The sequence below is a fragment of the Vombatus ursinus genome, unplaced genomic scaffold (genome assembly GCF_900497805.2).
Source record: "Vombatus ursinus unplaced genomic scaffold, bare-nosed wombat genome assembly UNPS02009205.1, whole genome shotgun sequence".
In the NCBI taxonomy this organism is placed as follows: domain Eukaryota; kingdom Metazoa; phylum Chordata; class Mammalia; order Diprotodontia; family Vombatidae; genus Vombatus; species Vombatus ursinus.
The window spans coordinates 3,330,237-3,344,889 of NW_020948983.1; the positions used below are offsets into that span (position 1 = coordinate 3,330,237).

The 14,653-nt window shown below is 35.8% G+C and overlaps 1 protein-coding gene across 2 annotated transcripts in view; it reads left to right on the forward strand.

The window, feature by feature from the left end:
- The window catches only part of SHTN1 (shootin 1), a 117,995-nt gene that overhangs the window by 26,425 nt on the left and 76,917 nt on the right, over nucleotides 1–14,653 (forward strand). For both annotated transcript variants that reach the window (XM_027851680.1, XM_027851679.1), the window contains exons 3-4: nucleotides 4,644–4,704; nucleotides 10,058–10,152. In XM_027851680.1, coding sequence (XP_027707481.1) covers nucleotides 4,644–4,704; nucleotides 10,058–10,152 — 156 coding nt within the window. The remainder of the gene's footprint in view (nucleotides 1–4,643; nucleotides 4,705–10,057; nucleotides 10,153–14,653) is intronic.

Consider the following 14,653-nt stretch of genomic DNA (forward strand, 5'->3'; position numbering starts at 1 on the left):
GGGTGGGGGTGGTGCCCTATCCAAACTGGATTGTAATAGCCTTCAGATTTCTCATTAAAAGAGAGAGAATGAATTATGATAGTGATTTCCTTAAAAATGAAAAAAAAAATTTCTATTTAGTATGAGGTCCTTAGAGAGATTTTTGAAGTGAGTCAATGTCTGAGTGGTTGTAGTAGAAGTAGTTTTGGTGATATACTGTAACAACACATTCGTGGTTTCTGTCATCCTGCCAGGAGCCGTGAATGAAAATGGAGAGAGACAGATACTTTCCAAGACTTATGTTTCAAGGAACTGGTCATATGATACTGTCTGTGTCTTGGTGGAGTTGTGTATTGTTAAACATTTCCTCCTCTTGTAAATTTTCAGGAGTAAAGGTTCTGAAGTATTTTATTTTAAAGGATTCAATAAAAATCACTTTAAAAAAAGCAAAATACACATCTATTGTGCTAACTGTTCATGCATAATACATCCATATACATGCAATTTCTTTGAGATAGAATAGCAAGTGGTTGTGCCAGGGGGAAAAAAAAGTAATTACTTAGCAGTTTGAAAGTGAAAATGAGTCTCTTATTAACAGCAATCTATCCAGAAACAAAGAACAAGGATCTCTGTTCTGATGACACGTGTTTCCATCTAACACACAATAAATACCTAGAATTTGGAGAATGCAGTAAGACAGCTTTAGGGTAGTTCCCACTTCTTATTCCTGTTAAAATTGGAGTGAAACAAAGAACTTCCAAAACATTTAGAGAGAGGGAATGGAGATTAGAAAGAATTTCTTGCAAGTTAAAATAGTTTAATTTATTGTATGCTTTGTATATGTTTGTAGGAATTTGTAAATTGTGGTTGAAGTCCAGCCTGAGTTGTCCAAATGAAGCAGTAAAATGGTAGTTTTTATTAAAAAGTAATTTGAGATAGCTTATTCCATATTAGGTAAATATGTATAAATTCTCATCATATGCATACTTTTTGTATGTATGTGAAAAGTTTACATATTAGGACATAGAGACTCTTCCTTTGAGAGAAAATAAGTGACAAGGTTTTGGAATGGTGAAGGAGGAAAATGGGAAAGTAGGATAACATAGAACATTTTAAAAAATAAATACTTGTTTAGATGCCAGATGCAATTAGCTGTCAGTTCTTCACATTGAGATCAGTCAAGAGGCAGCAGTGGTTTACTGAAAAGAACACTGTACTAAGTTTCAGAAGGTCTGGCTCTAGTAGCATAATCAGGGGAAATAACAACTTCTTGGACCTCAGTGTTCTCATCTGTTAAGTTGAATAATAATACTTGTACCTACTTAGGTCACAAAATTTTTGTAAGGAAGGCATATGGTAGACTAGCTTGTGTGTGTGTGTGTGTGTGTGTGTGTATGTGTGTGTATGTGTGTAAATTTTATAAAGATTAGAATTTTGGGGGCAGCTAGGTGGTACAGTGGTTAGAGCACCCGCCCTGGAGTCAGGAGGACCTGAGTTCAAATCCAGCCTCAGACATATAACATTCACTAGCTGGGTGACTCTGGGCAATTGCCTCACCACCCTGCCAAAAAAAAAAATTGAAACTTTTGTTGTCACAGAAACCAAAGCTCAAATGCTAATCTACTGCACTTACTGGCTATATGCTTTTAGGGAAGTCATGTAACTTCTCTGGGCTAGTTTTTTCATCTATAAAAAAAAGAGAGTTGAACTCAATGATTATTATCCCCCACATACACACACACACCATTCTTACAATTGTAATCTTTTTGGATTGTCTTTGGCTATTTCTTGATCCCTATATATGGTGAGTGTGTGTGTGTATATATGTATGTATGTATACACCCATATATACATGTGTATTTTTTCAGATGTATATAGTCTGTTTCATTGTTACATTATTAATGCAAATAATACAAAGTTGATCATAATTTAAGATTGTGTTAGAAATGGCAAAGGATCTGGACAAGACATCTCTGGGTGTTACAAATTCATTCTATAGAGACCTTCTCTGCAGACATACCTGCCAAAACCCAGAAGTTCAGGGTCAGTGTCAGAAGCCAGGTATCCGCCTGGATGAGGTTCAAGGAAGAGATCTGGAAAATAGCCAAGGCTTGCACGATGAAGGGCTTTCAAAACCCACAAGGCCAACCATGGATCAATTCGCCACTTCATAAAGAGCCAAAATAGAGACTATAGAGAAGGCATAATATTATCCAGGTTGCTTCAACTAGCCAGCAATCATGCTGCTATGTTCCATGTGAGCTGTAAGCAACAGAGAATCATTGGGAATTACAATTAAGCAATGTGGTCCCGAGAACATCTGTTGCTATTGCGAGTTCTTTGCGGGCAATTCTTACACAAAAAGGGAGCAGTTTATATAAATGGTGCAGCTGGGGTGGGGGTGGGTCCTTTGACTGTGTGGCTTAGCGTAATATAACTGAAGATACAACATTCCACCTAAAAGGCCTATAATATTTTTAATGTTCCTCTTCTTTTTTAGCTGAATGAGAAAGTACAATCTTTTTCAGGACTTAGCTAAAATAATGCATTAGTCGGTAACTGGGACCCCTGCTCAGTGAATGCACACATGCTTTACATTGGATTTTGTTCCATCTTGTGATAAGTAAAGCTACACTTGCTGCACTTGTAAATTTTTTTCCTTTCAATATCCATAGCAGATGGTAGATTCTGTGGCTGCCAGTTCTCTCATAATGCAGTTGCAGAAAATAGAAGCCACAGACACATGAAGACCTTTGGTATTACACAGCTGTAGGTTTGCAGACAGCTAAAAAATCTACTATTCATGAAGGCAGGAATTACATAAAAACTGTGCTTGCAGAGATTGGTCACTTGCTTTTTTTTTTGTTTGTTTTGTTTGGTTTAAAAAAAAAAAAGGCTGGGCCACTCTGGCCTGGACTCTGCTAGAGCCTTTCTACCTAATCCTTTTGGAAGGAAATTAATATTTGATCAGTGAGTGGATTTTGGTAATGGAATCTTTAACATCTGGACTGTTAATGTGCCACCATCTGAGATTGGCATTGGCTGAAAGTTACCGGTATTTGACAGTTATTTGGTGGCCTGTGTGAGAAGTGAGCTGGTGGTCTTTGTTTAGGTGTGAATAGAATGCTGTCCCTATTCAATGCTTCTGCTACTATTGGCAGTCTCGGTGGAGGGGACTAAGGGTTTGATTAAAACGGAAAATGAATTTTTGTCTCTGTATCTCCAATGTCTAGCAGAGTTCCTGGCATACAATGGCATATGAATAAAAGCATTTAATAAATGTTTGTTAATTGATGGAGAGAGGTGCCTCTTCCTGATGTATGAGTTGATGAGAGAGTCAGTAGGGCATAGTGGATAAAGTGCTGAAATATAAAATGGGAAGACTTGGATCCAAATACTATCTTTCATAGCTTTGTGACGATGGGCAAATCGCATAATCTTTCAGAGTCTCAGTTTCCTTATTTGTGGAATGGGGATAATAATACCCATGATATCTATCTCACAGAGTTGTTGCAAGTCTCAAATGAGGCAAAGCATATAAAATGCTTTAGAAATTTTTAAGTGCTATATAAATATCAATTATGATGTCTTTACCAGGGTTTGAGGATCAACCCCAAGACCTAAAAAGAAACTACTTTGGAGGAACCCATTTATCTGTTATACTGATTGGTGTTTATTTAGCAATCCAAATACTCTTCACTCCCTAGCCATTTCTTCCTCAGCTGTCATGTTGTTTCACACATGCTCTTACCCCTGTTACCATTCTGAAACCGTAATAGTTAACTCTGTCATTGCTCCTGGAAAGATTAGTCAGTCTACTCCTTTATGGCTCTACCTACCGTTGTTATAACTTTCCAACTTAATATCCCTCCATGGTCACTACTCACTTATTTGAGTTGTCTTTCCTTATTGAAATATAAGCTCTATGAGGGCTGTATATACTACCTTCGTTTTTGTATTTGTATCCTTAGCATAGAGTTTGGCACATGGAAGATGCTTAAGAAAAACATTTTCATTCATTCATCCATCCATTCATTCATCAATCAGCCATTGTATGAACTTCAGTGGGCCAGCTAGCATATCTGATCCTGGAGGAGACTGCCAAATTCATAACTTACCGAGATTCTACTTGACCTGCATGGCTGCATGAAAAAAGTAGAGGGTTATTCAGTGCCCATGACAGTTACTGTAATTAATAAAAGCTACTGCTGTACAGCAAAAGAGTTCTCTTAAAGAGTGAATGTTTTTTAGCTTGAATATGTTACACAGAAATCTTATTGACTAGATGATTGTAATAAAATGTCTCAATTTTTGGGAGGTCTTAGAAAAATAGCAGAGTACAATGGTGGAAATACCATTTTAGCAAAATTATTCAAGCAGATGAGAATGACCATTGCTTTTTAATTTTTCTCCCGCAAAAATTCTTTTGGAATCGTGTCTGAACACTTTGTTGAGAAGTTGCTCATAAAGTTTGCCTTTGCTTACCTAACCTCCGCCTCACCACTTGTTGCAGTCAGCTTCAAGTCTTTATTTTTAATATCCAGCATTTTATATCCTTCATTTTTAATATCCAGCATTGCTTACCTATAATAGGCCTTTAATACATCTTGTTGAGTTGAATCAAATTAATATCCTCCTCCTTTTTTCTTTTCTTTTCTTTTCAGTGTGACAAAATTAAACAGGAACGGGATGAAGCAGTTAAGAAACTGGAGGAGTTTCAGAAAAGTACGTAGACCTGTCAGTTTCATTCATATAATAAAACATAGCAGATGCCTTAGCATGCTCACTCTCACCATGTGTCACTTGCAGAGAAGTACCAGGCTACCTCAGTGATAGTCAAGTCAGTCATCATATCTTTCTGTTCTTTGTTTATTATCTTTACCTATATCATCCATATTTGTATCAGTGTTATATAATCTATATCTGTATATCTATATCATCTTTATCAATATCTATATCATCTATATATGAATCTTGGGTATATTGAAATCTATAGCTCTCTATATCCATTTCATATCATCCATATCTGTGTGTATCATCTATATTTGTATTTGTATCTAAATCTATATCTCTATCATCTGTAACCATATCTTTATCTCTATCATCTATATCTCTAGCCATATCTATATATCTGTATCCATATATAATCAATGTCATCTATATTTCTATATCTATATATATATTCATATCTATAGCTTTATCATTTCTATCTATAGCTATAATTATATGTTTTGTTTTTCTGAAACAATGAAAGAGAGATAACTTAATGTTCTTAACCCATGAAGTTCAATGTCTGGTGTATGATTTTCTTTTAAGATGGTATACATCTGTTGCTACTTTTTCCTCGGGGATAGAACATGACTGAGCCACCTATGGTGAGGTTTTAGATGTGGGAGGGAAACATTGGTGGGGGGTGGGGAGTAAGTGGGTTGCGACCTCAGCTGTCCAACTTCTAATGCTCTCTCTCTTAGAAGCAGGGCCTACTCACCAGCCGACTGCAAACACGGCAAAATAATCAGGCTCTTCAATTGTATCCAAAGATGTTTTCTCCTAGTAACTGTTGCAATGAAACATTTTGTCTGTGTTTAAAAAAAAAGGCATTAAAATTCAGCATTGTAGTTAAATTTCAATAGGCCTGGGTTATTTTATGGTGCCTGGCAGTAAGTAACAAAGACAAGCTGAGGAAAGTGTTGTTGACATCCCATATCTTTTGAGGCCAATATACTGTGATGGAAGTAACTCTTATTTATGAATGTATGAATTATGATTGCTTAGGGATTCCTAGTCCCCAAATGCAGGATTAATGGAACATTCTTACACTTGTATTGACATTGTGTCATATCTGAAAGAGTTATTATGGTAGCATTGACAATATCTCTTATAATGTGTTGGAATTATTGATGTTTTGTTGACTTCATGCTATATGCAATGGATATAGTTCAGGTTTTTGTACTTGAATTTATGACTGCTTTAGGGGGGGAGAGATGATAGCAGGGATCATAACCCCCAAATTGACTGTTACTGTGACTTCTACATATTTTTTCACCCCAGCTGCCATTTTCATCAGTCTTTTTTCTTTGCTCCCTCCCCCTATTTTATGCTGAATAAAGATTCAGCATAAAAAATGGATTTTTTCCACTGAAATTACCATTTTCTTTGAGGAAACTGGCTTAATAAAGTTTTTGATTTTGTGTTTAATATTTGCCGCATACTAGATTTGTGAGTTTTAAAACTTAAAAGAAAGCAATGAAGAGCTAGCTTAATTCAGGTCAGAAGCTTGGTAAACTTTACAGCGCTCTGTAGAGGAGTTGTTAAAATGATTATTATAGGTTGAACCTGCCAGTACTTGAACTTTGCTGGGCATAGCTTTTGAGAACCAGGGTCATTGGTATAACATTTTAGAAAATTATCCATTGGTATATTTACCTTGACTGCATTTTTCATAGGCTGCCATCAGGCAGTTTTATGCACATTTTTTGTTTCACTGCCAGTCCCATTTTCTCCTATTCAGGCCTGTCTCATCCTATTGGTCACTGAAGGCCAAAAGAACACTAAGATGGATCTATAGTAGATGACTAACATCATCATATTCATGAGATCTGTTAATTTTAACAGATGTCTCTTAGGCTGAAACCTGATTCCCTTTGGGCCTGCTGCATGTCTAGAACTAGAATTCACACTTATTTTTATGGGCACATTAGTTTGCATAACTGCTTTATGCCATGCTATGTGATGTTGGGTGAAAATGGTACCATGTACTACTTAAATATGCGTAGGCCTTGCTTATATCCCATTGAATGAAGGAAGTTTTTCTCAAGAAACACCTCTGATCCAATATTACCTTCCAATGAGAATGCACTTTTTTCTTCTCTTCTCAATAAAAACAACAGCAGCAACAGCAACCTAACTGAGAAAAATTAGCTCAAAGTTTCAGGAGAATAAGAGAATTGTGTCTAACAGATAAACATGGTTGCTCCGTGATTGGATCTTTTCTGGCCAACAGCATGAATGGCTATGCTTATAACTTATTATAATTGGTTAAAATTTATAACTGGTTAAACTTATAGCTATTTAAAATTAATTTGGAAAAAGTAGTAGTTAACATGTGCAATTGGCTTTTTAAAAACATATATTTTGATAATGATATATCAATGTAATTGGTATCCTTGTAATTCTGTCTAATACATTCAAAAACATTATTCTGAGAAGAGATCCATAGGTTTCACCAGAGTGCTAAAGGGGTTCATGATACCAAAAAAAAAAAGGTTAAGCACCCCTGTTCTAGGGGATTTTATTGCTATATTTCTACTCTTCTCTTTCCATCTCTCATTCCAAATACATAAAAAGCTCAAGAATGTGATTGTAATGCAATCTGAACTATGCTTTTCCATACCCACCTAATCAGGAAGTTAAGAGATAGGCTAGCTTTAGTTCTGCTAATTTAGTATATAATCCAATGAGAAAGTTTCTTGATAAGAGAAAATGTAGGATGTTGCTGGAGAGAACCTGTCTTTTCAAAGGGAAAAAACAAACAAACATATTGTGCCAGATAGAATAGCAAACATAGAATCATGGGTGGGGGGTTGGGGGATGGAGAAGGGTGGGAATACCACAAGCTTGTGCCATCTAGCTAAGTTTATCAAGTTAAATGACATGACAGCTTTTTACAAACTGTTTTTGTGTGTGTATCTACTAGGCCTAAACTTCACTACCTTGAAATGATCTTCTAACTCTTCCATAAGTAAGAATGTTGTTGAATAAAAAGTCAAATTCCTATGAAAAGTGTGGAGTGTTTATGTTTTTGTTATGATACTGGAAATACCAGATTGTGGCAGAAAATGTCAAGTAGTTAAGACTAAAAATTCAAAGTAATATTTGATGTTGTAAAATTGTATAGGTTTCTTTTCTCTTCCCTTCACATTTTTTGAAGAACATACCTTGTAAACATAGTGATAAAATGCCGGGAATATTAGGATTTTAAGGAAATAATAGAGCCTATTATTTAAACTACAATATAAAAGGCAATTATATTGATGAAGAGCTACACAGGCTTTGTGTCTGTGAATAAACTTGGCCTGTACTCAGCTTTTATTTGTTCTTCTGGCATAAACACATATTGTGTGTGATTCCAGTTTAATGGGGACCCGTTTGTATGCCAAGCAGCTGCATTTTAGGCCCTATTGCGTGATTTCATAGCTCTCTGAAAATTGGTTCTATTCAGAACAAGAGATAGAAAGGGAGGAGGGGGGTGGTGAGGAAAGTGGGGGGGGGGGCTTCAACACACAATCATTTCTTTTCAATTGGAGCCAGAAAGGTTGATGACAACATGACCATTGTGTTATAATGATAAGACCACTAAGGCATCTGTACCTCTCATCAAGGCTTTCACACAACAGCAGATACAATTTAATTCACTGCTCTGTCAGCAGTGCTGATACCATTATGCCGTCTGTCTCCACAGTTATAATCACTGTCCTCTGAGAAATGCAGTTGAAATGATCTTGAGCAGTCAAAGAAACTCGCAATTACGGCTGCCACTTCCAATGTGTCAGATTGTGTCTTATGCACTTGGTACAATGTTCACTTCCAATCCTGTTTATTTACAATGTCTACCAGTAATTATGCTTAACGTGTCATTTAGTGAGGGTGCCCCTGCCAAGGGGATTGTTGGGTGCTGCTGTACCATTGAGTGGGAGTTTCTCGAAGTCAATGCCATCAGCAGCTTTTAGTCCCTGATGGGATGCAGTAGTAATGTTGATAATGCAAGTATCGTGCTCATCAAGTCATAATTAGATGCCACTCAAATGTGCCACTTGTAATAACAGTGTTGATTCATGTTTTTCTCGGTGACTGCAACTACTAATTAGTTAAGTGGTTTTTGGTTGGCCTGCATTTGCTGCAGATTATTATTACCCCTGAAAAAATGTCAAGGTTAGAGATGTTTCTGGCCACTTAGTGCTGTTTTATGAATTTGAATATTAACATAATAAGAACTTTGGACAGACTTAGGAAGTAATACATTTTTGTATTTAATTTGGAGAGAAATTTTTTTTCCCTGAGTTTAATCATAATTGTAGGTTAATTAAACTTAAATGAAGCAAAAGTAATCTCTAGTTGTGTGACGCAAGCCCAGGGCCTTTTGCCTAACTTTGGGAGGCTTCACACATTTGGGTGTTCTGTGATTGGATGTGACAAGAATCAATACATCCATATATCTCCAGTTCAGTTTATGACAGTGCATTTTATTTAACCCCCAAATATGGGAAAAGATGTTATTTTCCTTCTCTGGAGTTAAAAACACAATGCAAGTTCAAATTACTTTAAGCTTTCAGGTACGAAATTCAATAAACCAACTTAGGAAAGTCTCAAAAGGAGTATTTTTAAATTAATGGTAAAGCATTAAAAAACTAAAAAGCTCTGTTTTTCTTCTAACCCTACTAGATATAATGCCAGAGTTTTTATTCTCTATCTGATTTCATTGATATATAGGATGTAGCTACTTTGTTCCTGTACTTTTCCTCCAGAGTTTATTACATTGCAGTGACTTCTATGTCATGAATTCTACAAATTAAGAATATATAGCAATAGATTTTTTCCTGCCTTGCTTAATGCTGCCACATGGTCACTCCAGCATGCTATGATCAATGGGTACTTAGGACAAATTGTTTATTTTCCTAGTGCGAATCTTCTCTTAATTTTGATTAACTGATTTTCCCTCTGAATCTATCTATGATAGCTTGCCAGGAACTGTGTGTCATGTTTAACACTTCTCGTTAGTTAAGAGAGAGAAAGAGAGACGCTTCCTTTATTTAACATAACATTAACAAGTTTTCTTATTGCTTTCTAAAGGGCAGCATATTTATATATACTATATATGTATGTATGTAATGTGTATATTATATGGAAAGTTATAAAACATTTGCCAATTTCAGAGTTCAAATAGTTTTTAACATTTTCTGGTAGTAGTTAAAGGACTAGCTAGTAAGAGAATTATGACATTCACAATCATGAGACATGAATTCCTGGAAATAGCTGACTAATTTTTTTAATGCTAAAAACTTTTTCTCTTCATTTTTAGTTTCTCACATGGTTATAGAGGAAGTAAATTTTATGCAGAACCATCTGGAAATAGAGAAGACTTGTCGAGAAAGTGCTGAAGCCCTTGCAACAAAGGTGAGAATATTTAAATGCAGGCAATTAACCTGACCTTTTATTTCCTTTTCCTTTCTTAAAGAATTGCTTCTTTTCCTTCATAACTGCATCCTCTTTCTGTCTCTCTGTCTCTGTCTCTGTCTCTCTCTCTATCTATCTAAATTTCAACTGTTTGATCTTGAGAGAAACTTGATATAGTTTAAAAATAATGAAAATGATGATACAGATGTCTCCTACAAAGACACAAACAACTTTGAACCTTGATTGTAGGAAGGGCTGCCTTTGAGTGTGTTTCAGCCTTTGTTTGCTGATGAAGACATAGAGTTCCATAGCAGTCTGCTGAACATTACTTTCAAATGTGTATGCATTTGGGTTAAATGATGAACAAGTTTAAAATCAACCTGGTGTGACATAAAAGAATAATGAGCATTTCGTGTTTGAATCAAATGAAAAAGTCAGCCAAAGCATTCCATTTCAGGTGATTGTTTATGAAAGCAAACGGAGGACATGCTAAAGGTGACCTCCAATGCTCTACTGATTGCTTCTAGCTGATGAATTTACCAAGTGTGTAATTTTCTATATTCCATCTCATCAGAAGTACATTATTATTAAAGAATGTTTTTATCTCTGTCTTATGTATTTTGGGTTGGGTAAAATGCATCTGAGCCACTTTATCAGAAAATGGATTACAGCAATTTTCAACCAAATTTCATTAGCAATGCGGGCTGTGTTTCTTTCTTTCTTTTTTTCTCTCCCTCTCCCCCTCCTCCAAAAGTACATCTTTGGATATGACTGAAATCCTACCAGCAAGAAATCTCTTTAATTTAGATGCATTAGCAATGTATTTCCTGGAGATATTTACTTAATTGTTTGTATAAGGACACTACATTAGAATTCATAAGATATTTAATCAGAGCCTAACTAAGAAAATGAATCTTTGCGTGTAAACTTGTGCTCTTCTGATACTTTGTCAGCAAGGTACTAGCTTTGCTGGCCCATATCTTTTAAAAAAAAGTTAATACCATTCCTTCATGCTACTTTGCCTAACACGATTGGAACCTATTAGTATTTGTTGATATAAGAATTCCTTCCCTGTTTCCTCTTTTTGGAACGTGAAATATGTAGGAGGAAAGATCCGTTCATAGCAAGTGCCTGCTTGAAAATCACTAATATCAAAGAATGGACCAGTTTTTTATTTGGTTTTTCCAAATTAACAAGTGTGCTAGTTGCAACTATATAATCCAATAGAAAATACTGTCTCCAATTAGTAAGAGTAGAAGACTTCAGTAGAGAACGGTCATAATGATATATAATCCCAGAATTAGAAGGAATTTTAAAGTTTGTCTAGTCTAGCTTTTACCTGTAGCATGAATCCTTATACTATGTCTTCAACAAGTGGTCATCCAGTCTTTGCTGGAAGATCTGTGATGTGAAACTCACTACACCCAGAGGCATCCCTCCTATCAGTTTAGAAGTTAGGCTGCCAGCAGAGCCTTCGTCCATCTTGGTTATACCACAAACAGGGTGTGTGACTTTAAACAAATCATTTCATCTCTCTGGCCCTCAATTTCCCTAACTGTAAATGAAGGGGTTGAAGATAAGGTGTAAGTCTCCCTTCCAGCTCTAACATCTTTTAAGATTTAGCATTCCTTAGTAAAATCACTTAACTTAGAATCGTATAACCTGAAATTGGAAGGAAGTTCAGAAGTCATCTAGTACAATCTCTCTTTGAAACATGAGTCTCCCTGCAATATCTATGATGTGGAGTCATCTGACATCTACTTGGATCCTTACTGCTTATGTCACCACTCTTTAAACAGCCCCTTGTGAAGATAGGTGTACCCTTTATGTTTGTGGACATAACTTAAGTGTGCGCTGAAAAAGGAGCAGTTAGCTAAACTTTTGGTTTCCATACTTTAATATCATCCAACAATTGTAAGTATACTAACTGGTTAAGAAAATACAGTAATTTATATAGTAAATTCTGTGGTTCTCATTGGGATCTTTTGAAAATTGGCCATTTAAAGATGAGTAATGACTACATGTCCTGATTGAGTTGCCAATTGGATTTTATTGAATACATTTTCTAAATTTCTTAGCAACAAAATACCTTCAAATTGATTCTTAATCTCTCTAGATTATTAACAACAAATTATTGCCAAATGGAATGTTTTATTTCTCTCGTACAATTTGACATTTCACGATGTTCTTAAAAGCAAGCAGGGATCCTTTTTTGTTGTTGTTGTTCTGCAGTGTATTTGTTAAATTGCCAAATGTAGAACAATTATGTAATTGGTATGGAGTAGTTTAATTTGTCAGTACTATGTTTCTTATTTTGTACTTTGCTTAAATTTGTCGAAAAGTTGACCAGTACCAAAATTGTATACATGGAGACTGTGCTGTAACAGAAAGAACACAAGTCTTGAAGCTCAGAAGAAGTGAGTTCTTGTCCACTTACTAGCTGTGTGACCTTGGCCAAGGCACTTCAACTCTCTGAGCCTCAGTTTCCTTATCTGTAAAATGATGACAGTGATATTTTTACTACCAGGCTCATGAAGTTATTGTAAGAAATAAATCATACAATGTGTGGTAATAGTGCTTATGAAAGCTCTCTCAAAAAGACACAGTATAAAGTTATGTGAACCATGTGGTAGAGGATTCTGTTATAGTGGAGCATCATAAAGACATTTCTGCAGTGTTATTTGTTAGTATAGATAGTTTCAAATGGGTAGTAGCCCACAATTTATGTATATACTACTACAATTTTGCTATGACAATAGTAAAACTAATTAGAATAATAATTTTCTTGCCTGTAAATTAAAAAAAGTTGGACTAGGTGATCTCCAAGGTTTCCATCGAGCCATCATTCCTATGACTCTATAATTCAGATTTCTAATAAAGTTTCAATGAGGCTGAACATCAGGTCTCCAGTGTATAAATAGGATGTGTTTTTTCTTCATAACATAAAAAAGATGTCTTGACAGGGGAAAAATGTTAGAACCATATTAGAAAAGTTCTGGTCGAAACTTAAAATCTCACAATTAAAAGGGATCTCAAAGTCCATCTAATCAAAACCCATTCCTGAACAAGAATTCCCTCTGTAACATACTTGGGAAGTCTTCATCCAGGCTATGCTTAAAGACATCCACTGAGATGATTTCCACTGCTAGGAAGTCCTTCCTTACATCAGTCCTTGATTTCAGTGATTTCTACCCATTGAGCTTTATTTTGCCCTCTGAGGCTAAGCTAAACAATCTGTTCCTTCTTGCACCTGGCAGCCCTTCAAATAAATACTTGACACCAGTTATCAAGTAAGACTTTTCTTCATCAGGATAAATACACCATTTCCTTCAGACAGTTCTCATATGCATGCTGTCAAGTCTAGGTACCATCTTGGTTGCCCTCCTTCACATGCTTACACACTTGTCAACATCCTTCCTAAAATGTGCCTCCCAGAACCCAGTATGATATGACATATCTTGCCAGGTCAGAACACAGCCTTTGGCTCGCCCTTGACCCAGCAACTTTAAGTGAGATGTTTTGTGAAGAATTGTTGGATTATCCTGCAATCCTAGGATGAAAGAGCCTTCTTGATGGAAGAGGGGAAAATGCTTAGGTAGATTATTTTGGTTGAAGGAAAATAGATTTTATTTATTTTTTATTCCAAACTTGTCAAATATTAGCAAAAATTCATGGATACAAAGAGGAACAGGAAGAATATTGCATTTGCAAACCTACACATTTCCATAAAGTTTACTTTTCTTTTCAAAATTATATAATACATTCAACATATTAGTTTCAAAACTGTTCTCCATGTCTGTCATCTTCTGAAAATACTTCTATTTTTTCTATTCATTTAAAAAATGCTACAATTACCTTTCTTTTCCTTCCCTTCTCTTCCCTTCCTCTCCTTTCTCTCCCTTTCTTCCTCATTCTCTCTCTCTCTCTCTCTCTCCCCCTCTCTCCCTCCCTCCCTCATTGTAATAATTCTTAAAAGGGAAGTGAAGGAAGTATAAAAAACAAAACTGTATTACTCCAAATTTTTGAAGGTGGGATTATAAATTGTGACTTGAATTTTTCTGTTAACAAAGTAAGGAAGATTCAGGTCATACTGGGACACTCTCCTTTGATACCCAGGAAGGAAAACCTAATTTGTTAATTTATATGAAGGATCATAATACTTTCATCCCTTTTCAAATTCATTAAGAAAAAAGTAGAAGTCCCTAAGTGTATGTTCTTATAAATTCTATTTCAGGAGAGACAGTTTTGGGGAATTATGGTTCCCACTCCATTTCTCAGAATCTTCCAATATAATTTGGAGATACAGGTGCTGATCTGGGTATGGAGTGCTTTTTCTGTTTCCATAAATTGTAACTTTAGTGATTCCTTGGGGAGAGTCTGTGGGGCAGCCAGACAGTTCCTCACCAGTCACAGAAGCTCTTAGCAATGCATTACACAGAGTTAGCTTCTGGTTGTGCTAGCAGAGCATTCTCTCATGTCCCTTCTTCCCCAAATCTTTCTG